At 50.8% G+C, this 25,305-nt stretch overlaps 3 protein-coding genes across 32 annotated transcripts in view; 2 read left to right on the top strand and 1 right to left on the bottom strand.

Annotated features, from left to right (window-relative positions):
- Window positions 1–10,661, top strand: part of GATAD2A (GATA zinc finger domain containing 2A) — a 101,626-nt gene extending 90,965 nt beyond the window's left edge. For 13 of the 26 annotated variants that reach the window (XM_021083426.2, XM_021083423.2, XM_085012201.1 and 10 more), the window contains 4 exons: window positions 2,523–2,821; window positions 3,470–3,544; window positions 3,851–4,046; window positions 7,181–10,661. In XM_021083426.2, the coding sequence (XP_020939085.1) occupies window positions 2,523–2,821; window positions 3,470–3,544; window positions 3,851–4,046; window positions 7,181–7,311 (701 nt within the window). In that variant the 3' untranslated portion in view covers window positions 7,312–10,661. The remainder of the gene's footprint in view (window positions 1–2,522; window positions 2,822–3,469; window positions 3,545–3,850; window positions 4,047–7,180) is intronic. The other 13 variants (XM_085012216.1, XM_021083427.2, XM_085012211.1 and 10 more) reach the window with 1 other exon arrangement.
- Window positions 10,662–14,458: 3,797 nt separating this feature from the next.
- TSSK6 (testis specific serine kinase 6) lies at window positions 14,459–15,280 on the bottom strand. Its single transcript, NM_001287411.1, has one exon. The coding sequence runs from the start codon at window positions 15,278–15,280 to the stop codon at window positions 14,459–14,461; it is 822 nt and encodes a 273-aa protein (NP_001274340.1).
- A 707-nt stretch (window positions 15,281–15,987) lies between these two features.
- NDUFA13 (NADH:ubiquinone oxidoreductase subunit A13) lies at window positions 15,988–24,860 on the top strand. 5 transcript variants are annotated; one of them, NM_001244646.1, is made up of 5 exons: window positions 15,988–16,185; window positions 22,262–22,340; window positions 23,910–23,981; window positions 24,379–24,448; window positions 24,666–24,860. In NM_001244646.1, the coding sequence occupies exons 1-5, from the start codon at window positions 16,092–16,094 to the stop codon at window positions 24,783–24,785; spliced, it is 435 nt and encodes a 144-aa protein (NP_001231575.1). In that variant the 5' UTR covers window positions 15,988–16,091; the 3' UTR covers window positions 24,786–24,860. The 5 variants fall into 5 exon arrangements, with proteins under 5 accessions (NP_001231575.1, XP_084865572.1, XP_084865573.1 ...); XM_085009446.1 differs by having other exon boundaries at window positions 16,078–17,053; window positions 20,289–22,340; window positions 24,666–24,857; XM_085009447.1 differs by having other exon boundaries at window positions 16,078–17,065; window positions 20,302–22,340; window positions 24,666–24,857.
- The last annotated feature ends 445 nt before the right edge of the window (window positions 24,861–25,305 follow it).

Here is a 25,305-nt window from a genome sequence, read left to right as displayed (position 1 = left end):
AGGGTCATGTTCATCTCCTGCCATAGAAATTTCCATCCTGTAGATTGTTTTCGATGCACAACACATGTTGGCAGGCCTGTGGTATACCCACAACTGTCTTATAGACGACATTTTGTCATCATTTCTTTGCTTCTTAGAAGTTTTGGATAATTTCTTAAACATACCACAGGTACCTTCTTTCTGATGGGGCTACTTCTGAGAGCTAGGCCCTGGTGAGGCCTGAGACTCTAGCACTTGCACAGGAGGACAAGCAGCAACGGCGCTGTGATGTTGGTGTGCCACTGGGGGGAGGCGAGGAGGCAGTGGGGTGAGGAGTGCCTGCAGGAGGTGAGGCTGGCAGGCTTTGCTTCCAGGCAGGGCTCTCAGGTAAGTGTGGTCGTCCTGCAGAGGTAGAACTTTCTAAAGTCGTGAGTGCTTTGAGTCACCAAAATGGGAGAGGGACTCCTGTGCCTGGACCAGGCTCATTTTACTACCCTTCTTGGGAGCAGTTTGGAAAGCACACCTGCATGTTAAGAGGTTTTATGAATAAAAGAGCATATATAGAGTAGTGATTGAAAACAGTTACTGGAACAGGAGGAGGCAGGAGGCCAGGTTGGCCCTTGGGGGTCCTCTAGCAGATGCTGAACTGAGGGTCTTCTGCCCTGAGATTGAACTCATGGTGACGTTTATTGGGCAGCTAGCCTGAATCCATTCCCCACATGATCCCATCAGATTCTTAGTTGAGGAGGAGACAGAGTTGTAACCTCTTCAGGGCAGGGGATGGCCTGGTGGACTCCACCTGTCAAGTTACCTCGGGTCTGTGGAGTCACAGAGCCAGGCCCAGTGGGGAGGGATGTGGGCTCTGAACACAGCCTGGGTGTGTCTGCATCCCTCGAATGTCTCCTTTATTATGAGGTAAAGTTGTTAAAAGAGCTGCTGAAAAGCCATTGTAGTGTAGCAGTCAGGAGACCTGAGTTAGGATATGATGTCTGCCCATCCTGTACTTGCCTGTATTTGCCAGCAGGTGCTGGGCATCTGCTCTCCCTGACTAGTCTGTCTCCACTCGTTCTCATCAGGTGTCAGTCTCTCTCTCCTGTTATCAATAAATAAATAAATAAATAAATAAAGAAGCAGGGACTAATGAGAGGAGGCTCTGCATCCTGCGTGAGGTGTCTCCTGGCACTGGTCACACAGGCCATAGCAGGAACCAGGTCCTCTGTGGTTGGACATGTGAAAGAAGAAAAGCTCTTGTTACCAGAGGATGTTAGCTATAGTCTGGGGGCCTCGGGTGGCTTGGGCAGGTGACATTCTGTTTCTCTGTGGGCCATTTCTCTATGTTGGGCCATGTGGCTATAGTTGTATCCTACATAGTCCCTCAGCAGGTAGGGGTAACTTTGCCAGGCCCAAGGCTAGAGAGGGAGGCTGAGGGTCTCTCAGCGTCATGATCCATAATACCAAAGAAGCAGTTAAACTCTTAAGTGCTGTTCACAGAAAAGATAGGAACAAGAGGTACCCCACATTGCATGACAAATTTATACATTGAGGAGTTCCTGCTGTTGTACAGGTTAAGGATCCTGTGTTGTCTCTGTGGCACTTGTGGGTTCGATCTTTGGCCCAGCACATTGGGTTAAGGATTTGGTGTAGGTTGCAGCGGCAACTCACATTTGATCCCTGGCCTGGGAACTTCCACATGCTGTGGGTACAGCCAAAAAGAAAAAAAAAAAAAATTAAAAATATGTGTGTCTGTATACACACAAATCTGTACATACTGAAGAAAATATTGACCTCACACCTAAGAGGGTGCTTTTCATGGCTTTTCCTCACTCCTCCTGTAGCTGACCAAAGAGTCATTGAGTTCCCGTCTCTCAGGGCAGCTGAGTATGCGTCCTGGCCTTGACACTGACTGGCCGTGCACAAATCACTTCATCTCCCTGGCCTTGGTTTCTTCTTCAGGACAGTGGGTGAGGGTGCCCCCTCAGAATTTGCATTGGGAATCGGGCACCCTGATGCCCACAAGACATCAGGCCCAGTGCCTGCCGGCATGAGCGCTCACCGAGGAGATTAGTCCTTTGTTAACTTGTCCACTAGCAAGGGTGCCCGGCATGACAAGGTGGGGCCTGGAGTGGTCACTGTTTCCTCTCCGTTGGTGACATAGTGCACGAGGGTTGAAACTGTGCCCATGAGACCTCTCATTGCACTGTGGGTAGGAAAGACAGTCTAGAGAAGCCAACCTGATCGCAGTAACATCTTTGGGAGTTGTTATCAAGGATACTTAGCCCAGTTTTTCAAAAGTATTTCACCTTTGCTTTGGCTGGCAAACTTCCCTGAGGCTGGCCCAGTGTCCATACACATTTGGCACCCAATACATGTTTGCCAAATGAGCAAACGTTGCCTGAAGCTTTGGTGTCCTGATGTCTGTTGGGCCATGTGGCCCAGGGTGCTGCCCCTGTCTTCCTGCATCCACGTCCAGCCTGGGAGAGATTGGGCTCTGACTGTGGTGTTCCTGTTCCTCTGATGCAAGCCACACTTGTCTCTCTCTGCAGCGGGCAGGATGTCAGCTGCTGTTGTGCTGTCCCGGGAGCCCTACATGTGTGCACAGTGCAAGACGGACTTCACGTGCCGCTGGCGGGAGGAAAAGGGTGGCGCCATCATGTGTGAGAACTGCATGGCATCCAACCAGAAAAAGGCACTAAAGGTGGAGCACACCAGCCGCCTGAAGGCTGCCTTCGTGAAGGCGCTGCAGCAGGAGCAAGAGATTGAGCAGCGCCTCCTACAGCAGGGCGCTGCCCCTACGCAGGCCAAGGCGGAGCCTGCTGCCGCCCCACACCCCGCACTGAAGCAGGTGAGTGTCCTGTGTGGGAGCCAGAGCTGCAGCCTGAGAACATGGGCTGGGTTGCCTCGCCTTCCAGGAGAGAGTCCTCATTCCCTTGGCGGGAAGTTGTTCTGACATTCTCTCCTACACTCGGCCATAATATGCCTGGTTTTAACTATGCGTCTAAATTGCATTTAATGGTGGTGTTTGGTGGTGAAAATACTAATTTGCAGTTTCTTTAGATTTTTATCGCTTTCACTTGCAGTGTGCCGGCTGACAAGAACTTCTTGTCTAAAAGGACTTTTCTGAAAGCCACACTGAGAAACAAAAGGGGCGTTTGGAAGAAATGTTCTAGCTAAATTGAGAGAAGCAAGTTTGAAATCAAGTTTTTTTTGGCTTTTTTTTTTCCCCCCCAATGCTTTGCTTTCCCATCCCCTATAGACCCAAAGCTCCTTGTTGGCAATTTTTTTGTGTGTGTCCTTGGAAGTCATTTGTAATTCACTAATAAACACATCTTCTCAAGATCCCTACATAGTGGGTGGCTGCACTGCCCTAAGGAAATTATCCCGTGGGGACTGGGCCTCGCGCGGCCATAGCTGCTGCCCTTTGGTCATTCTAGGTCACCCTAGGCCAGCCTCTGGACAGTTCTGACCTCGATTTCAACCCCCATTTGTGTAGGTCATAAAACCGCGGCGTAAGTTGGCGTTCCGCTCAGGAGAGGCCCGCGACTGGAGTAACGGGGCTGTGCTACAGGTCAGAACTGCGGTGCTGGGAGCTCCCTGCACCGCACCACCAACCAGCCCTCACGCCCCAGACCGTGACCACGTCAGTCGCCGACTGTCACGCTGCCTGCGTCTGTCTGTGTGTCTGTCTCTCTCTCTTTCCCTTCCTCCTTCCCCTCCCACCTCAGTGTAATTTACCCAGTCTCCTGATTTTGGACTTTAGGGATCCCGTGTGGGTGGGAAGAGGTGAGCCAGATCAAGGAGAGGCTGCGGTGAGCATCTTGACTTCTGTTGCCCCCTTCCCCACATGAGCTGTTGCCCCCTCTTTCCACTGTAGGCCTCCAGCCAGCTGTCCCGGGGCTCCGCCACAACACCCCGAGGCATCCTGCACACGTTCAGCCAGTCACCCAAACTGCAGAATGCAGCCTCGGCCACAGCCCTTGTCAGCAGGACCGGCAGACATTCCGAAAGAGCTGTGAGTGCCGGCAAGGGCAACGCCACCTCCAACTGGAAGAAGGCACCCCTGAGTACAGGTGGGCAGCTCCTGTGGGGCTCACAGTGGGGATCTTGCTGGGGTTGAGTCTATCTGTTCTTTATTTATAACAAAGACGTGCACATGCACAGGTGAACAGAAATGGTCCTGAACCCACAGACCTGCTTCCTGAGAGCGCTGCCTCTTGACTCTCTTTATCTCTTCTGTTCACTAAATAAGACACCCTGAACAAATGGGAGTGCTAGAAAATACTAATCACTCTCAGTATCTCCACTCTCAATACCCAGACTCTCAGCTTCTGACCCAAAATGTAGGACAGAACCAGTTGAGGCAGTGGACTCCTATAAACATAGATGGTCATTTTGCAAACTCACTTCCTGCCTCTTCCTGCCTTAGAGAATGTCTGCTTTTGTTGTTACAGTGTACCTTTCATGGTGCACTAACTTCATTTCTTGCTCACCCAGTGTCCTTCATTTCCTGCTCTGTGGGAACCCTCGTTCTGCCCTGTGGCTTGGACAAGTCATGTGACCCAAAGCGCAAAATAGAATGAGATGCAAGCAGTGGTAGGGTGGGACAGGGGCTGAGACCTTAACTGAGGTGGGCAGCAGAGGCCTCTGAGGAGATGGCATTTGAAGAACAACCCAGGGGAGGTGGTGACCCTCAAGTGATCACTCCTCAGTCATACCCCACACTATTTTCCCTACTTTTATTATTTATGTACTGACCTTAAGATGAAAGTTAAATATTTCTTCCTTCCTTCCCTTTTTTTTGCTCCCATAGCACGTAAAGTTCCCAGGCTAGGTGTCAATACAGCTGCTAGCCTACGCCACACCTGCAACAACGTGGGATCCGAGCCACGTCTGTGACCTAAACCACAGCTCACGGCAAAATCGGATCCCCGACCCACTGAGTGAGGCCAGGGATTGAACCTTCATCGTAACAGATACCAGTCGGATTCATTTTTGCTGCACTACAATGGGAACTCCGAATGTTAAATATTTCTTGTATCCATCAGTAATGGGAAAGTGAAACATAGGCACAAAGGGCTGAGAGGAGGAGACCGGTGAGAGCTCTCACTGGAGTGAGTGTTCTGGGACTGCCCTTGGCCTCTGTGTCCCTCATGAGGTCCATCTCACTAGTGGGAAAGCTGGGTTTTTGGTGGAAACAAAACACAGAAACCGGTTGTGCGTGCAGCTGACCACAAGTTAAAAACATGCCTAAGTATCAGAGCCTTCCAGAAGAGAGTGAGCCCAGAGAAGTTTATCCAACTGCAGAAGAATCCCCAGCTACCTAGAGAGCGGAGAGAATTTGTAAACAAACCAGATATGCTTTGGCTCAGCCTATTTGAGATTACAGCTAAGACCTCAGAGTCTGGTCAGAAATTCCTTTTGTGGGAAATTTGGAAGTATGTGAAATAAGTGGGAAATGTCAAATACAAGCTTAGGTATATGGCTTAAGAGCAGAATTTCGCACAATGGCTCTGCTAGAGTTCCTGCTTATCCTGGGTTTCATGATGGTAGTTTGAGGGAGACTGGGCAGGACCTGGCAGCAGGTCTCTGGAGTGCTGACCTTGAATGCTCTGGGAGGGATCTGTGGTGTGTTTGCCTTTGTTCCACAAAATACATTAACCCACCAAAAATAATTTTGGGTAACACAGTGACTCTAGTCCTTACTGCATCTGGGACTCCAGGGCAGTCCTTACCCACAGGCCAGCCCAAAACCTAAGCATGCTGTTTGGAGGATGAGAGTTCATTTCTTCATTTCCAAATGTACAAGTGATACTTGTTCATTGAGGAAATTTGGAGAATACAAAAAGAAGATAATGGCAATGGCCATTGTCTACCCCAGGAGAACTAAGATACTTTCCCTCAGTCTGCCTCTTCACTTATTTGTCGTGTGTATAAAGGCCAGCACAAAATTATTATAAACAAGAAGTATCCTACAGAGAGGTCATGCTGTATTTACCATTCTGTATCCCTCTTAATGTTTTAATAAGAGAATGTTACCATATCATTAAAAACTCTTTGAGGACAGAATGAGTTGTAATGGCCGCATAGTATTCTGTCATACCGAATTGTCCAGTTGCACAATTCAGTTAAAATTTTTCACTGTTCTAAATAGTACTGTGGGAGTTCCTGTCGTGGCTCAGTGGTTAACAAACCTGACTAGGATCCATGAGGATGCAGGTTCGATCCCTGGCCTTGCTCAGTGGGTTAAGGATCCAGCATTGCTGGGGGCTGTGGTGTAGGTCGCAGACACGGCTTGGATCTGGCGTGTTGCTATGGCTGTGGCATTAGGCCGGCAACAGCAGCTCAGATTCGACCCCTAGCCTGGGAACCTCTATATGCCGTGGGTGCGGGCCTAAAAAGACAAAAGACCAAAATAATAATAATAATTAATTAATTAATGCATAAGTAAATGGCACTGCAGTAAACACTTCAGTTTTCTGGTAGGTGATGGAATCTCTGATTGCCCTCTGTGTAGGGTTACTATGCTAGAGGCTGGAAATGTTGTAAAGGCAGCTGAGTTATTAAATTCAAAAATAAAAAATTTTGGAGTTCCCATTGTGGCTCAGTGGTTAACGAATCCGACTAGGAACCATGAGGTTGCGGGTTCAGTCCCTGCCCTTGCTCAGTGGGTTAAGGATCCGGCATTGCCATGAGCTGTGGTGTAGGTGGCAGATGAGGCTCGGATCCTTCGTTGCTGTGGCTCTGGCGTAGGCCGGTGGCTACAGCTCCGATTAGACCCCTAGCCTGGGAACCTCCATATGCCACAGGAGCGGCCCTAGAAAAGGCAAAAAGACAAAAATAAATAAATAAAAAATTTTACTGGAGTATAGTTGGCTTACAATACTGTGTTAGTTTCAGGTGTACAGCAAAGTGAGTCAGATATACATATATCCATTCTTTTTCAGATTTTTTTCCTATATAGGTTATTACAGAGTATTGAGTCCCTGTGCAAGACAGTAGGATCTTGTTGCTTATCTATATTATGTATGGTAGTGTATATATGTTAGTCATACCCTCCTAATTTATCCTTCCTGACCTATTCTCTTCAGCCTCAAGGCTGGGATTTGTACCAGCTGTGCTCAGTGGGCCCAGCTGAGGCTGGGGTCCTCCCAGGAGCCTTCCCCTGATTGGGGCTGTCCTGGCCCATTGCTCTGTTCTGTTACAGGTGGGGCCCTTGCATTTGTCAGCCCGAGCTTGGCAGTGCACAAGACCTCCTCAGCTGTGGACCGCCAGCGGGAGTACCTCCTGGACATGATCCCGCCACGCTCCATCCCCCAGTCGGCCACATGGAAATAGTGCGAGCCAGGCCCAGTGGAGAACAGGCTCCCTCCTCCCTCCCACCTGGCCCCACCCACCCTCTACTTGGGAAGACACCCTGCTCCCCGAGAGGGCCAGCAAGCGCAGGCCGTGCTTCGGAAGTGAGAGCTCCGATCTTGGCTGCAAAGTCTTCTCGTGGCTGGAGGGGCCACTTCATAGGTGGACCAGGATTATTACTGGGGGACCTTTCCCATGGGCTTTCTTCCTTTCTTTGCCTTTAGTTTGCCCAACACCAGCAGAAAAGTGGACCTCAGGGGCTGGTTCTGCTCCTGGCCCTCCCCTTCGGCCCCCTTCAGGATACACGGACGGCTCACCCTAGACACTGTGACATGCTCGGGCAATGGCGCCCGGGGCTTCTGAAGTTGAGTGGAGCATTCTGTTTTGTTTTTGCTTTTCCCCGTCTTAGTCTCCTGATCTTTGACTGCCTTCCTTCATGGCACTCTCTAGGTTGACAATTTTTTTTTAATCACCTCACGATGATGGAGTTTAATGTAAACCGTGCAGACCCAGGGTTGCCTGCCAAGCACGGCCCCAATGCCCAGAAGAGTGGGCTGCTGACCACCCAGCCCTTGCTCAAGCAGAAGGCCTCTGCTGCTGCTTATCCCGGAGACCCCCAACTTTCCACAGTTAGCAGAAGAACAAACTACAACCCAGACCCAGCCAGAGAGCCCAGGATCCCGAAAAGCCGAGCATCACCATTGGAGAAGGGAGGAGAGAATCAGCAGCGACATCCAGAGCCTGAGCGGGAAGTTGGAAGGGCTGGCTGTTGTGTTTTTTTGTTGTTGTGGTGGTGTATTTTATTAAATTTTTTCCTTTTCTTTTCCTACTTATGTTGATGGACAACATATTAAGCCCTGACCTGTGCTCATCAGGTGTGTCAGGGTAGAGAGGCACCCCTGCACCCCCCAGACTACAGGATTTATGTTTGGGTCTAGCTTAGAACCTTCCCTTAAAGCAGGGCTACGCTGCCAGGGGTTTGCCTTTTTAAAAAGAATATTCTCTAGAATCTGCAGTCTTATTACAAAGGATCAGGTCTGCTCTTAGTTGTGTTGTGTTTTGGTTTCTCCCATCTTTAAAAATTCGTCCATGAGGAAAGGCAGAAGCTGTTGTGTGTGTGCTGCACTTGAGCCCATTCTGTGCAGATGTGAGGGTGTCACGTGTATGCACACACGGTTGTGGAGATGGGGTATACTGCTCCCCACTTCAGCCCCAGCCCTGGTTTTCCTGTCTGTGCAGTTAGGAACTTAATTTAAAATCCTTATTTTGTAGGGCCACCTTTGAATACACTGCTGCAACATTCTAATAAAGGCTCATTTAACCCCCCCTCTCATGTTGTGTGAATATCAGTGTTTAGAAGACATTTTTGACATACAGTAGAAGACCTGATTTTGCAAAGTGTTCTAATTTTTTGTTGTGTAAAACCCTAAATTTCTCATTGATTTTTGTTTTGAGTGCATAATGTAGGTGGGCTGAAGGAGGGGAGGGCAGGAGAAGGGTGGCTTTCATTCCAAGATCCAGGGATTTGGGGGAAAAGGAAAAATTGACCTTTGGGGGAGGGGGGAGAAGGGTGTGTTTTTACACCAAAAATCAAGAGTATGCAAGCATTTCTATTCCTCAAATTTTTCTGTGTGCCTGGCAAATAAATACCTGTCTTATACTACACTGAGCTGTTAGCGCTCTCTGTTTAATGACATGGGCCAAATTTTCCAAATCCTCCAAGAAGGAGTGCCTGGCTGGTCTCCCCTGGCAAACTGACCTCAGTTCTATGCAGTAACTCTGGATCAGGTGTCTGGGTCAAGGTCACCGCTGCACTAGGGGGTACACCATGGTTATTGCATCCCTTCAGGGGCTGACTAGGTCCATGACTCCAGGGCCCTGAACGAAGCCACTCATGTTGGCCCCCACCCCTGTCCTCATCAGAACCTCAGCCTCCACCATGCTCAGGAACCATCTTCTCACCTCACCTGGCCAGACTTCTCTCTTTGGGCTGTTGAATGGGCCTTGTGAGTTCAGTACAAACTGATCACCGCAGGCAGAGGACGGGATGGCTGGACCTGACCCTGTCTCTGCCTCTAGCCAAGCATTTACAATTTGTGGGGACATTCCCATAGGAAGGACTCACGTGATGTAAATGTAACTTTTTTAAATGGGGTCAAGAAGATGAGATGCCTTAATCTTTACTAGTTCATTTCTATTGTCTCAAAACTTCTATCTCCTCCCCTTTCTTTTTCTCCTTTAGTTTCCCCTTTCAGTGTAACTTCTATGATAAGCCTCAAGTGAGTGGTTTGTGATGAAACTTACGAAGAAAAGGCATTAAATACCTCTCTGAGTTTGGGGAGGATATCAATGTTAAAGGTATTCTCCCAGCCCAAAAGCCAAGCCCTCAGAACTGGGAGTGTAGGCTGAGAGGAGAACCAGAGATTATGGGAGCCCCCAGTCTCAAATGATGATTGTAATTGCCCCATCTGTGACAGGAACCCCTGACACCAACTGGAAAATAGTCAAAACATCAGCTGTTATGTGGGCTGGGGTGTGGGGTTCATCAAGTTCACTTCTTCCCCTTTGGAAGTGGCTGCATATGTGTGGAACCACTTGTACACATGGATGCTCACAGATAAACTTGTGTCCACTTGGAGCTGCCTCTGGCTCTGGCCATCCTGACCATGTCATGAGGATTCCAGTCCTCAGTGTCCCACATGTACTGTGGGGATCCACACCTTTGACAAGGTCAAGAGTGGCTTTTCTCCAGGAGGCAGGGGGTGGGGGGTGCGACTCTGGTGCTGTCTGTACTCTGAGGCCTTCATGAAGCAAAAGCTCACTCCAGTGCAGAGGGAATGAAAGGTGACAGTATACCCATGCTGTGTCCCACATGTCACTCTCCTGTGGACAGAGACACAGGAAGGAGTTTCTGTATAAATAATTCTCATCACGGGTGTAAATAATGAGAAAGACAGTCCTTGCTGCTCTACCATAGGGTTTTTCTTTGATGCCTAGTTATGCTGCACATGGCATTTGCCTAAAGAACTTGGACTGAGCTTTTTAAAAAAGGACAGCTGAAGTTTTATAATCTTTAACAAAGAAAGTGTAATAGACAGTTACACTAGTGTAGGGTATTTGGGAGATGGTTTGTTTTGGTGGGGGGAGGAGGTTGTCACTTGTATTTATTGTGACTCTAAGTCTTTGATAATAAATGTTTGAAAAAAAAAAAAAAAAGGTGGCCACCAAACCGGAATAGAAGTTCCAATAAACAAAGAGGCTGGAATCAATGGTTATACATTGTGTCATGAGGAAATTTTAGAATCTGAAGGACAATAAAGAAATGGATGATGTGTTGGCTGTATTTTTCTTTCATCCCCTCGGCTCTGGTTTCCCCGCATTCTTTTCATCCCACCTTAGGGGCAGCTTGTAGACTAGGAAAGGTACAGCAGGGTGACCTTTTGTTAACTGGCAAGCAAAAGGATAGGTCACCTGCTTCTTGGGCTGCTTTCAGATCTCACTTCCCATGGTAATCTCACCTCCCAACTGGGTGTGGTAACCTGGCTTTGGAGCCACCATCTCTGCCAGGAGTTTTGTGGCCTTTTTACCCGCAGTGCTGGGGGAGTGCCGGTTTTGCCTGTCAGGCTGACTTCTAGCCATCACCAGCCTCCATCCCAGAGTGGTGTGCTTTTCAGACTAGGCAGGGCATTGGGTATCTGCTGTAGGATGATGTTGCAGAGTCCCAAAATGAACAATTATGGTTAAAATGAGTCTTTAGAGATTGACACACTATTTCAAAATTTTATCCACAAAATGAGATCTATGAGCAGTTTGAATTCCATTGTGCATAAAATAATGTCACCCTGTTCTTTCTCCTTGGTGCTTTTTGCCTTTGGTTTTTTTTTTTTTTTTTTTTTTTTTTCCTAGGGCTGCTGTACCGGCAGCATATGGAAGTTCTCAGGCTAGGGGTTGAATCGGAGTTGCAGCCTCTGGGCTACACCACAGCCATAGCTCACGGCAATGCTGGATCCTTAACCCACCCACTGAGCAAGGCCAGGGATCAGACCCCGCATCCTCATGGATACTTGTTGGATTCTTAACCCGCTGAGCCACAATAGGAACTGCTACTATTTTTGCCATTTGTTATTGGAGAATCCTCTGGACTGGGGGCTGACGGCTCTCCCCAGTGGCCATGGCCAGCTTAGTCTCACCTGGGCAAGGCACAGAACTGGTAGAGAACATGACTGAAATCAAACTCAAGCCTGTCCTACTCCACTTGTACCCCATGCCCCAACACTGGCTGAGAGAAGCCCACTTTTGGGGTTCCATAGTCAGCCTTCAAGTGAGTCTTTGCTGGGTCAGGCACAAGTTCTTCAGTGGACAAGGGATGAGTCTCAACCATCTTCTCCAGCTAACAGGTGGGGGCACTGGCCCTTGTCCCTGATACCTTGTTCCCTCTGAACTGAGTCATGGGTCTGTGGCCATGAAGCAGAAGGATCCCTAAACCCACTGCTTAAATAGATTAATCAATGGGTAGAAGAAGGCATATGCGATGCCCCAGGCATTGGGATCACACCTAGTGACAAGGGCAAGGAGGGAAAGAATGAGGGTGTCGGGGGAGGTGAACTTTTTAGGCCAAATCTTGAATAAAGGGGGTAAAGTGGTACAGGGAATGGAAGCAGGCTGGAGGTGACACCAAGAAAAGCAGGCCAAGGACAAAGGAGAATAGTGTGGCCAGACCTTGGGGGCAAGGCAAAAGAATATGGGTTTTATTCTGAGTGTGGTGGGAGCCCTGGGCACATTCTTCCAGTAAGCCATGGCCCTTCCAGCAATACTGAGGGTGGATTCCCATCTTCATTTTCCAGGTAGGGAGCCTGAGGCATGACCTGTGTGAGAAGTGGTGCTCTTCTAGCATAAACCAAGATTAGGTTCTCTATCTCAGCTCTATCACATCTTGTCCCAGCCAGGATCAGAACAAGGCATTTGCCATCACTTAGCCTCAAGTTTCTTTCTCTGCAAATGAAGGGGATGGGGTCACAGTCTTTTTTTTTTTTTTTTTAAGTTTTACTGTAGTTAATTTACAAGGTTGTGATAATTTCTGCCATACAACGAAGTGACCCAGTCATACATAAACATATATCCATTCTTTCAGATTCTTTTCCCACATAGATTATCACAGAATACTGGGTAGAGTTCTCTGTGCTATACAGTATGGTCCCCGTTGGCTATTCATGTCCTATACCTCAGTGTGCATATGCCAATCCCAAATCCCCAGTCCATCCCTCCCACCCACACCACAGTCTATTGAAGGCAGTGAGAGGAGATCTGCCACATAATCACCAGTGTACCCAAGAGCCATGGAGGGTGAATGAGTAGGGATGGGGGATGGTCAGACCCACAAGTTGACAACCCTCCTCAGGGGTGTTGGGCTCAGGTGGAGGCAGGTAGGATAAAGGCTTAGGGAGGTGTTTCCAACACACCCCAAATGACAGTAGCCACTGTCACCAAAGCCAGTGACCTCATCATGGGCAAATTAACCCCCCTGATCTTCCTCAGGCCCTATGGGGTCCCTGTCCAGACACCAGACACACATCTTTACCTCTCCACCTCCTTTTCCCCTCCATTCCAGCCACAGGAGCTCCCTGGCATTATTCAACACATCAGCTCCACCCTGTCTTAGGAACACATGGAACACTTTCCTTCTGCTGTTTTCAGCCTTTGATTCCTTCTCAGCTCAGTTCAAAAGTCCTTACTTCAGTCCCTCCTTGCTCACCCCCAATGTGGCATTTAGCACAACTTACGATTATCTTATTTTAACGACATTCTTTTATTTTACTCGCTCCATCGCTGAGGCAGGGATGGATCCAAACCACTTGGCTGAGTCCCAGGATCTGGCACACAGCAGGCACTCGATAAATGCACGAATGAAGAGAGTACAGAATGAAGCCAGCAGGAGGACTTCACCCTTGACTCTCCACCCAGACTTCTACCCTTGGAGTTCCCGTCATGGCGCAGTGGAAATGAAACTGTGAGGTTGTGGGTTCGATCCCTGGCCTCACTCAGTGGGTTAAGGATCCAGAGCTGCCCCGAGCTGTGGGCATAGGCGGCAGATGCGGCTTGGATCTGGTGTTGCTGTGGCATAGGCTGACAGCTGTAGCTCTGACTAGACCCCTGCCTAGGAACCTCCATATATTGCAGCTGCAGCCCTAGCAAAACAAACAAACAAACAAACAACAGACTTCTACCCTCACCAAACAAGGGGCCCTCACTAAGGAGAGCTTCCTCCACCTCCCTGCCGCACTTCTTACACATCCGGGTGCAAATCTCAGCTGTTCTTGGGCAAGTGATACCTGTCTGGGCCTCAATTTCCTCTTTTGGAAATGCTCAGTTTCTGTAGAGACAGGCGGCCCCTATCCCTCGCCGGTCCACCCTTAAACACCAAAAGGGTGCTGGGGTCCTTTTGCTTCCCAGTTCATCATCTCCATTCCCAGGACCATCGTCACACTGGAGATGATTCCAAAGCCCCTTCAAGTCTGCCTAAGGTGGGAAGCCCAAAAGGCGGGGGTTCAAATCCTCCCAACTCCTTTTTTCTTAGAGCAAGAACCTCCACAAGCCTTTTCCTAAAATAGAAAGCCTGTCCCCGGGGAGGGATCCCCTCCCGCTAAGCTCCATAAAAGCGGGCCATTGCTAGAGCCAGGTGCTAGAAAGAGCGAGTTTATTGCAAATTCCAAGGGAGGCAGCACCTGCAGCGCGCCCTCCCTCACTGGCATGCGCGTCTGGCTGGGGACCGAGGCTCTCCGCGGACGACCGCTCGCCAGCAGTTGCTCTAAGCAGGCACCGTCCCTCGCGTAGCCGTCGCTCATTCCGCATGGCGCAAAATTTCTCTCTCCTCTTGTCCGGGTCCCTCTCTGGGCTTCTCTTGGGGTATAGAGGAAGGGCATGAGCCCTCCCGCTCTTGGGATTGTGGAGGAGGAGCTAGATTCCGAACAAGGGCCACCGAGGCCCCCGGCATCGAAAGAATTGGGATGAGGGGAAGGGCGCGTGCGCAGCGGTGCGCGGCGGCTTCGCAGAACTCCGGAAGCGCGCTTCTTGCGCGTACGCTGCGCTTGCGCAGTGCTCGGGGCAGCGGGAATAGTGGGAACCCCGGCTTCTAGCCGGAGTCCCCAGCACGCAGCCAGCCGTTGCGCGCTACTTGGCCGGCGGAGGGCCTAGCCGACGGGCTGAACTGCAGCAACTCGGCGATCAGGGCCTTGCAGCGTTCGGACAGCTCGAGGCCGTCAGGGTAGAGAACGCCGCGCTTCTGGCGCCTGGGCAGGCCAGCGATATCGGAGTCGTCAAAGGGCATACACCCGGTGACCATGACGTAGAGCACGACGCCCAAGCTCCACACGTCGTACTTCTTGGGGTCGTAGGGGATGCCCAGGAGTACCTCGGGCGATGCGTAGGCGGCTGAGCCGCAATATGTGGTGCTTAGATCCGGGTAGCCGTGCGCCTGTCGGCCGAAGCCGAAGTCGGTAAGCTTGACGCGGCGCTCATCAGGGCTCAGCAGCACGTTTTCGCACTTGAGGTCGCGGTGCACCAGGTGGTGGTCGTGCAGGTAGCGCACAGCACCGGCGATCTGCGCGAAGAGGTCGCGCGCCTGCCCCCCTGGGATGCGCCCGTTGCGCTGCACGGCCTGCAGTAGGTCGGTGGCGGCCGCCTCCATCACGATGTACAGCTTCCCGTTGCACACCTCGATGAACTCGAAGACGTGCACGATGTGCGGGTGCCGCACGCCCCGAAGGATGGACAGCTCTCGTGGCAGGAACTTGTTGACGAAGTCGGGCGGCGCGCGCCGCCGGTCCACCACCTTGATGGCCACTGTGCCCTTGTACTTCTTGGATGTAGCCACCTTTACCTTGGAATAACTGCCCTCGCCTATTGTGCGGCCCAGCTTATAGCCGAGTTCGCTCAGAAGTTTGTCGCCCGACATGGTGGCGCCTGGGGCGCGTGGGGAGCAGGAGACGGCTGCTGTCGGGGGGCGGCCGGACTCCGATCTCGGGCCTAACCCATGGCGCTTGGCACCTGCACACCCGCACCCCCATGTGCCCACTCCCGGGCCCCCGCCGCCGCGGTGCCTTTTATTGCCCAGGTAACAATTTCTGCCTTGTGAAGTGACTGCGGGCGTCACCCCGCCTCGGGGTGGGGGCCCCCAGACCCTGTCCTGTGGTGCTCCCTAAGACCGTAGGGCTTTGTGACTCATAATCGCTCCGAATGGTTCAGTTCCTGATGAGAGGACACTATCAAGGGGTCCCTACCACTAGAAGTGGAATCCGTGCCCAGGATTGGGGCAGCTCATGGCGTCCGAAGCTGAGGAGCAGCCGACCCCCAACTTCATGTGCCCAGCCCAGACCCTGAGGAGGCCCCCCAAGGGGAGAAAATGGGAAAGAGACCTGGCTCCATCCGGCGCTTGGGGATTGTCTGGTCTGCACGTCGTCTCATAGGGAAGGTGAATGGGAAGTGCTTTGGTGCAAAGACCCTGGCGCCCTAGCCTGTTGAGGGCGTTGACATTGATTGAGCCACGCCCTATTTGGGAGCCGATACTCTTTGGCTGCAGCTAGGCGGCACAGTCATTGTCCCGCCCAGCTGCCGGAGCTTTACCACGCGCTGGGGTAGGTGCAGCAGAGCGCCAGGTTTCCCGGCTAGGTCCTAGACCTGCGCGGCAGCTTCCGCCACGCTCCTTATGGTGGAGGCATACGTTGTGTAACTTCCTTTCCCGACCGGAAGTGCAAGGTACTGCAAGTATGGCGGCATCGAAGGTGAAGCAGGACATGCCCCCACCAGGGGGCTATGGCCCTATCGACTACAAGCGGAACCTCCCACGTCGAGGACTGTCGGGTCAGTGTCGTCCTGTGCCGGGGTGTCAGGGTCTAGGCCCTCTGGGCGCCGCGGCGGGGTTGGGACGCGGGGAGTCTAGCGCGCCTGCTTTTTCCCCGGGATCCCAGATACCTTCACTAGTGACATTAAGAACAACTGCTGCAGTTTGTTCGAGCGTTTACCAAGCCCTTTACATCTTTCTCGTTAACAGCCCAGGAGGCCAGTCCTGTTAATTATTCCCACTTCGTAATTAAACAGATTAATTTTTTAACCCGTGCGGAGAGCCTTCCGCCACGCTCTCGGTTCACTGGTGGGGAAACAGACCCGAGAGAGGATGTGACCTCCCACCAGGGCCATCCAGAGCAAAGCTGGGGCTGAAACCCGGAATACTGAGGGAATTTTAAAGATGTTCTGTGCGGTGGTTCCTCGCTGGGGGCCCCACCTGCAGGATATCCCAGGAATATGCATCCTTAAAATTTTTTGTTGGGTAAAATGTAAGAGAGAAAGTAAAAGGCACCCATACTCTGCACTCAGGATTAACGGAGAAATACAGAAAATGTAAAGAAGAGTTAAGAATACTTTGTTGTAACTCATTGAACTTTACATTTAAAAGTGCGTCCTGTGCACATTTTGCCTCAATTAAAAGGCAAAAAAATTCATAGGCAAAAAAAGTTCTAATTCAGATAGTGAAAAATTCATGTACTCAAGTCCTTCTCTGCCCTTTCTTGGCTTTTTTGTAATGTGGAACCAAGGTTGACAAACTTTTTATGTAAAGAGCCAGATAAATATTTCATGCTTTGCTGGCCAGGTGGTCTTTGCTGCTACTGCTTTACTGCTTTACAGCTTTACAAACCCAAGTGTTCCTAGCCAGAGGGCTATAGAAAAATAGGTTACAGGCTAGGTTTGGCACCACATGGGCACTCAATTCGCACCACATGGGAACTCAACAAGCCAGTACACCCCTTGAGTGTGTGGCATGAGGTTTGTCTATACATGTATACTTTTTTTTTTTTTTTTTTTTGTCTTTTGTCTTTTAGGGCCACACCTGTGGCATATGGAGATTCCCAGGCTAGGGGTCTAATCGGAGCTGTAGCCACTGGCCTGCACCAGAGCCACAGCAATGTGAGATCCAAGCCGTGTCTGCGACCCTCACCACAGCTCATGGCAATGCCAGATCCTTAACCCGCTGAGCAAGGGCAGGGATCGAACCCGCAGCCTCATGGTTCCTAGTTGGATTCGTTAACCACTGAGCCACGACGGGAACTCCATGTATACTTTTATGACATGCATCCAGACCAGGCTATGTAGGGATCCCAGCCCTTGGGTCTTCCTGGGATCTCCACAGTCAGCTTCTCTCTTTTTTCCTTTTTTTCTTTTTTTTCAGAACCACACCCATGGCATATAAAAGTTCCCCGCCTAGAGGTCAAATCAGAGCTTGCAGCTGCCAGCCTACCACAGCCACAGCATTGCTGGATCCCAGCTGGCATCTGCAACCTCCAGTACAGCTTGTGGCAATGCTGGATCCTTAACCCACTGAACAAAGCCAGGGATTGAACCCATGTCCTCATGGATACTATGTTGGATTCTTAATCCACTGAGCCACAACGGGAACTCCAGTCAGCTTCTCTTTTATTTTTAAATCACAAATGTGGCCTTTATCCTGTTGCTCTTCCAGTTCATGACCTAGAAGTGCCTCCCTCCCATGTGCCCTAAGTAAACCACTGCCTGGGATTGGGTCTCCTAATCTCAGCTCATTACACCTCCTTTTGTTGTAGCATATACAGACCCACCCCATTCTTTCCTGGCTGCAGAGCTGTAGGGAAGATATTCCCTTCTGGAGTGTGGTCTTTGTTTATGTACCTACATTCAGTAATTATTGAGTGCATCCATGGTGCTGGGTTCTTTCCTGAGGAGCTCAGGATCCAGCTGAGGAGACAGACACATCACTCCATAATTTCCCGTTGTAGCCAATGGAAAGGCCTGCCAGAGTCCCTGGCCAGAGTGGGCTGAATCACCTCTCTGAGAAGGAGTTTCCCAGGCAGAGGGAACCGCAAATGTAAAAGCCCTTTAGGAGTTCGCATCATGGCTCAGCGGTTAACGAACCTGACTAGCATCCATGAGGATACAAGTTTGATCCCTGACCTTGCTCAGTGGGTTAAGGATCCAGCATTGCCATAAGCCATGGTGTAGGTTTGAAGACACAGATTGGATTCTGCATTGCTGTGGCTGTGGCATAGGCCACAGGTACAGCTCCAATTAGACCCCTAGTCTGGGAACCTCCATATGTTGTGGGTAAGGCCCCCCCCCAAAAAAAAAGAAAAAAAGTAAAAGCCCTTTACTCTGTCCTGTGCCTGCCCTCATTCTCTGTCCTCCAGGCCCTCCTCTAGCCTTGCCTCAAAAGTGCTCTTGTCAAGGCACTGTGATCGCAAACTTGGCATGCTCTCCCCCTTCTCTCCAGTTACTGCCAGCATCCCAGAATGTGTGGCTCAGGCCACCTTTAGTCCACTGCTCCCAATATAACTACTATTACCACCTTTTCCCCTCCTCTCTCATGCCCAGCTCTCCTTTCTCCACTCCCTCCTGTACCCAGCAAGTGGCCCTTTCTTTTCTTCTTATGTCTTTTACATTTTTATTGAACTGTACCATACAATTCACCCATTTCATATGTACACATAACTGAGTTTTAGTCTATTCATTGTTGTGCAACCATCACAACTAAGTGATGGCACCTAATGAATCTTCAGAACTTTGAAAATGTTTACAACATTTTCATCACCCCAAAAAGAAATCTCATACCCATTAGCCATTACTACGTTCTTCCCTCAGCCCCTGACAACCACTGATCTGCTTTCTGTCTCTATGGATTCACTTCTTCTGGACATTTCATATAAATGGAATTGTTTACTATGTGTATTTTTTTGTCTGGCTTTTCTCACTGAACATGTTTTTAATGTTTATATTGTATGTTTCAGTGCTTCGTTCTTTTTTTCAGGCTGAATAATATTCTTGTATGGCTGGACCATATTTTATGTATCCATTTACCACTTTATGGTCATTTGAGTTGTTTCTAACTTTTGGCTGTTAAGAACTGCTGCCATGAACATTCCTGTACAGGTTTCTGTGTGAGCATTTGTTTCCTTTCTCTTAGGTGGAGTGGGATTGCTGGGTCATATGGTAACTCCACTTAACATTTTGAGAAACTGCCAAACTGTTTTCTAAATTGATCGTACCATTTTACATTTCCACCTGCAGTGTATGGGAGTTCCAGTTTCTCCACATCTGGACAACACTGTTACTCACTTTAGCCATCCTAGTAGGTGTGAGGTGGTATCTGAGTTTTTTAGTATATTTTGAATATCTTTCTCTTATCAGATATATGATTTGCAAAACTTTCTCCCACTCTGTGAGTTGCCTTTTCAGCTCATTGATGGTGTCATTTGCAGCACAAAAGAATTAAATTTCAACAAAGTCGAATTCATCTATTTTTTTCATTTGTCACTTGTGCTTCCAGTGTCAAATCTAAGAAACCATGGCCTTATCCAAGGTCACAGAGACTGACATCTCTGTTTCCTAAGAGTTTTATAGTTTTAGCTCTTGCATGGAGATCTTTGATCCATTTTGAGTTAATTTTTGTGTATAGAGGGAGGAAGGAGCACATTTGATTCTTTCGCATGTGCCTATCCAGTTGTCCAATTTGCTGAAAAGACTGTTCTTTCCCCATTGAATTATCTTGGCACCCTTGTCCAAAATCAATTGACCATAAATGTGAGGGTTTATTTCTGGACTCTCAGCTCTGTTCCATCGATGTACAAGTCTGTCCTTATGCCAGTGCACACTGTCTTGTACACACAGCTGCGAGGTAATAGTTTGAAGAGTTCTCCAACTTTGTTCTTCTTTTTCAGAATTGTCTCAGCTATTCTGGTCCCTTGTATTTCCATATGAATTTCACTCTCTGCTTGTCACTTTCTTTGGGACTGTGAGGGCAAGATTGGGATTCTGCTGGGGACTCTGTTGAATCTGTGCCTCAGTTTGGAGAGTGCTGCCGTCTGGACAATGTTAAGTTCTTTTTTTTTTTTTGTCTTTTGTCTTTTGTCCTTTTAGGGCCGCACCCACAGCATATGGAGGTTCCCAGGCTAGGGGTCGAATCAGAACTGTAGCTACTGGCCTACGCCAGAGCCACAGCAACACCAGATCTGAGCCGCGTCTGTGACCTACACCACAGCTCCTGGCAAGGCTGGATTCTTAACCCACTGAGCGAGGCCAGGGATGGAACCCACAGTTCCTAGTTGGATTTGTTTCCACTGTGCCACGACAGGAACTCCTGGACAGTGTTAGGATCTGATGCGTGACCACACGATGCGTTTTTATTTATTTAGGTCTTTTTTACAAACGGCTCGCATCTCCTTCCAGACATGCCCTTCATTGGCCTCTCCCACCAGACTGGCAGCTTTGGAGGCACAGACACGCCCTGAGGGCCTGGAGCCTCAGCCTCACCACTATCAGCAAGGGGTAGATGAGTTAGAGCTGCGTCATTGTAAAGGCCACCTTACCTTAGTCTTGAACTTATAAAGTTGGGTGCCTGGTATTGGGGGCAAGGGATACTCACAAGGACAGTCTATTCCCTGGGGCTGGGTCAGAAGAGGAAGCCCCTGGGTCCCTCTCTACTGCTATTGCAAAGAAACGTTCCCACCCAATCGAGGGAACATCAAGTGCTCCATGCAGGTGGGCAGCCAGTGTGTAAGAGCTGAGGGTGCACTGGGAGCTGGTCCTGGGTGTTTGGGCCTCTCAGAGGTCCTGCCTCTAAGCACAGAAACTAGGGTACCCTTGCCACCTTGTCCCCCGTAACATGGAAATGTCTTACTCTGAGCTCATGTTTTTTGGTTTTGTTTTGTTTTTCTTTTTTGGCTACACCCATGGCATGCAGAAGTTCCCAGGCCTGGGAGTGAACTCATGTCACAGCAGTGATCCGAGCTGATGCAGTGACAACACTAGATCCTTAAGTCATTGAGCCATGAGAGAACTCCATGAGCTCATGTTTTTAGCAGGTTGAACTAATTGAGCCAGTTTCTCATTTATCTCTGGGTCCAGCAGGTGAAACTTGTGCAGGAGCCGAGCTGAAGAAGAAAGGACCTTCACTTTGTCCCCCCCATGAGGCCCATGGAGAGGCTTTATCTACCATTTGCTGGTCCTTTACTGGGTGTTAACTGGAGCTTGGCCTGGCTGAACTTGTTAGTTCATCCCACCAGCCAGGAAACCTGTCCAGAAAAGAGACCAAGGCTGGAAAGATAGGGGGATGTGGGATGAACCAGCCCTAGCCAGACCCCAGGCATCCAGACCTCCCTGAAGACCCCAGCAGGCCCACTGCCTGTCAGTCAGAATTCCAGTGCAGGTGCCCTTGGGTGCTCAGTAAATATTCATCTCAGCTTCTGTCTCCTGGGGCCCCGGGAAGGGTCTCAATCCCACTGGGTTGGGAGGCAGCAGCACCCTGGGAGCCATGGGGGTGGCTGGGCAGCCCCTGCAGAGCACTGCTTGCCTCCAGCAGCCCCATCCAGCCCCCTGTGGGAAGCACCCAGGGAGGTGGCCCAGGCAGCTAGGATCACCTTGGAGCTGGGACCCAGCCTGTGGACACATGGGGGCTGACTGGCTGTCGGGGAACCAGACAGCCTGCTAATAAATGGCAAGTCCAGAGCCACCCAACCATAAACATTTAGATTCTCAGGCCCTCCCACAGTCCCGGCCTGGCCTGTACCTTCCGGGAATCCTGGCATGGGGGCATAGGTGTTGAAGTCACAGTAGCCTCACAGCCTGGTGTCTGCTGTCTTGCAGGGTGGGTGAATGGGTGGGTCTACAGCGGTGGGGGGCAGTGTCCAAGGGAGGGGGCCAGTGAACTTGCCACAGAGATAAAAAAAAGGTAGTCAAAAAATACACACTAGAGACAATACTGGCCATCCCTGAGAGGGGACTGGTGAGGGCTCTCACCTTCCCCCTCATTTGGATTTCTGTATTTGTGTGGTGAGTGGATTATGCTTTAGGAGAAGAATGGACAAGGTGGCCCATCCCACGTGCAAGTGCTGAGCTGGCGCCCTTCTCCCCACAGGCTACAGCATGTTCGCTGTGGGCATCGGGACCTTGCTCTTCGGATACTGGAGCATGATGAAGTGGAACCGTGAGCGCAGGTAGGCCCTGCCCTGGTGAGGGTGAGGACATGTCCCTGTGGGCTTAGTGTACCTTGTGGCCCTTTGTCAACCCCTAAGGCCTCGGGGAGGGCTGGCCCTGACCCAGCAAGTCCATTTCTGGGCTTTACTCTCGAAGAATGACTAGTGAGGAGTTCCTGTCTTGGCGCAGCAGAAGCAAATCCGACTAGGAACCATAAGGTTGAAGGTTCGATCCTTGGCCTTGCTAGTGGGTTGAAGATCTGGCGTTGCCATGAGCTGTGGTGTAGGTTGCAGATGCGGCTTGGATCTGGCGTTGCTGTGGCTATGGCGTAGGCCAGTGGCTACAGCTCCAGTTCGACCTCTAGCCTGGGAACCTCCATATGCCGTGGGTGCGGTCCTAAAAGGACAAAAGACCAAAAAAAAAAAAAAAAAGTGACTAGTGAACAAAGAGCTCTCCATCACATGCTCACTAGGTGCCCTCAGTGTCCACCACTGGGTCCCCAAGGGTCCAGGTTAGCACTACCCATTGGCAGAGGTGAAAGTCAGGCCCGAGATGCACTCTCACTGTTTTTTTGTCACTGGTGTCAGGAAGTGAGGATATAAGGGCTTAAAAAGCAGATCATGCAAGACAGTGGCCTGGTTTGGACACTGACCACTTCCAAGCTTCTCGACGCCCTGCTAGGTAACTCCTTCTCATTGGCTCCCAACTAGCTGGACTCCTCCACCACTCTGTGTCATGTGTCCTTATCAGCCACCTTCAACTTGCTCATTCCCAACGAGGGAAGTGCTGGAGAAGGCTCAGCACATGGAGAGCACTCAGCATTGTTGAGTGAACTCAGGAGCACCTGGTAGGTTGTAGATGCTAGGGGCCCTCACACTGGATGGGCAAGATCAGGGCAGTCTCCCCGGGGGACACAGTAGTGACCACAGTGTGCAGCTGTGGCAAGGGTAGCAGCCTGGAGGGGGGCTACCACTCTGCGTCCTTGGGGTTGGGAGGGGTGGAAGGGTTGAGGTGGGGTCTGAAGTTCACCTCAACCCTTCCTTGTGTCGCTGTGAGGTTCCTGGTGATGAGGGGACAGGGCCAGAGACTCCCTGGGCTACATCACTGGGCACTGCTCTCTCTACTCCCCTCTCCCAACCCCCATCCCCACCTCCCATAGGTGGGGCTCATGGTTTGGAAGATGCCAAAAATTGGAGTAGAAAAGAACTGCCTAGGATGCTCACACCCCTTGGTTATTTTGAGATGAAAGGGATGAGGTTTTGTGAGGTTCAGAGCCTGATAATAACCTCCCCCTTGGCTCACTGCAATCATCAAGCCTGGGCTATTTTTAGGATTTAAAAAAAAGTTTTTTGATTGAGAAGAAAGTGTGAAGCCAGCAGTCTTGTAGACTGATGCAGCCTGTGCCAGCTCTGTGTTGCCCTCCCCTACCATCTTGGGCTCCTGGTGGGCAGAGCCCACTGCCCAAGTCCTTCCCATTTGCTTGCCTCTCTCCCTAACCCCTTTCCAGGGTCATGCGAGTCCAATAGCTGCATCATCTGCCCTCCATCCCACAGTGATCTGATCCGAGTGTTGTTTTTGGGGTTTCACAGGCGCCTGCAGATCGAGGACTTCGAGGCCCGAATTGCACTGATGCCTCTGTTTCAGGCAGAGAAGGACCGGAGGTGGGCCACTGGGGCCAGGGTCGGGCAGTTACAGGCCTGAGTGCCCCAGCCTGCATCGCAGACAAGGCCAGAATGCCCATGGGGACCAAAGCCATGTCCTTGCATGTGGCTCCGAGGGCTGCTGTCATGCTTGGAGAGGGCGCTAAGTTTGACTTGCAGCAGAGACCCAAGAGGGAGACTGGAAAGGCTTCTGGAAGAGGGGGCACTGGGGCAGGAGGACAGTCGGAGTTTGCCATGGAGAAGAAAGAAAAGCAAAGGGGTCAGCCTGTGGCCTGTGTGGGGTTGAAAGCTGTGGGAGGTGATGGGGAGGTGGAGCGGTGGCTATTCTGGCAGGTTCTAGGCTGGGGCCCCTTGGGGTGGACAGGACTGTCCCCCACCTCCCACTCTGTCCTTGCAGAGTTCTCCAGATGCTTCGGGAGAACTTGGAGGAGGAGGCAATCATCATGAAGGATGTGCCGGACTGGAAGGTGGGTCCTTGGGAGGAGGGCAGGGGTCTAGGCTGTTGCAGAAACACAGCCTCCTACAGAAAACCTGGGGCAGAGGGGTGGTGGGTGGCAGGTGCCAGAAGGGGAAGGCAGCAGTTTTTGGGGTGGGCATAGTGGCTAACAGGCCTGGTGGGGTCCCAGCAGGCTACATGGGCTGAAGGGGTGAACTGCACCCTCACACATGCTCACTCTCCCACAGGTGGGCGAGTCCGTGTTCCACACAACGCGCTGGGTCACCCCAATGATGGGTGAGCTCTATGGGCTGCGGACCAATGAAGAGATTCTCAGCGCCACCTATGGCTTCATATGGTACACGTAGGAACCTCCCCCTCTCAGGACAGCCGACCCCACCCCCTCCCCACCGGAGAGAATAAACGCTCTGAAGACTGGCCTGCTTGTGTCCCAGCGACTGAGTGGTGGGCGTCGGTAGGGGGTGTCCCAGGATGTATGGGGACTAAGCAGAAGATGCCAATCAGGTGGCCCCTGAGTAGCCCTCCTGCCTCTGCTACCAAATAAGCCTGGACTTTTTCCACCTTTGTTTAAGCTCTGCTCGTCAGCAGCCCACTCCTTCAAACTGGGGAACAGGAGTGGGTGGGGGACCTGCATAGAAGAACACCGGGGTAGAGGGGGCGGACAGACCAGGATCCCACAGCAGGGGTATGTGGCCCATCAATGTGCCTTCAGACTGTTTCTCTGCCTGGGATTCCACCCATCCCAGGAGACAGCTCCAGTTTCTGGCGCAAAGGGGTTAAGTCCACTTGCACTTATCGACCAATAGCAGCACGCAGCGCCTTCGCGGCCTCTCGTGATTGGCGGACACACAGGGCGGGCGGGAGGAG

This window comes from Sus scrofa, chromosome 2, assembly GCF_054392235.1.
Source record: "Sus scrofa isolate SSC_HxYL_T2T_F1_AM1 chromosome 2, Sscrofa_HxYL_maternal_Yorkshire_Landrace_v2.0, whole genome shotgun sequence".
In the NCBI taxonomy this organism is placed as follows: domain Eukaryota; kingdom Metazoa; phylum Chordata; class Mammalia; order Artiodactyla; family Suidae; genus Sus; species Sus scrofa.
The sequence above is the reverse complement of the archived record's forward strand: the minus strand, read 5'-3'. Positions and strand labels throughout refer to the sequence as shown.

Excerpts from the sequence above, each read along its gene's own strand:
- NDUFA13 (NM_001244646.1), top strand. The coding sequence starts at position 16,092 with ATGGCGGCATCGAAGGTGAAGCAGGACATGCCCCCACCAGGGGGCTAT. Across the intron at positions 16,186-22,261 it reads CCCACGTCGAGGACTGTCGG|GCTACAGCATGTTCGCTGTG; the intron begins GTCAGTGTCGTC and ends TTCTCCCCACAG. Across the intron at positions 23,982-24,378 it reads CAGGCAGAGAAGGACCGGAG|AGTTCTCCAGATGCTTCGGG; the intron begins GTGGGCCACTGG and ends CTGTCCTTGCAG.
- TSSK6 (NM_001287411.1), bottom strand. The coding sequence starts at position 15,280 with ATGTCGGGCGACAAACTTCTGAGCGAACTCGGCTATAAGCTGGGCCGC.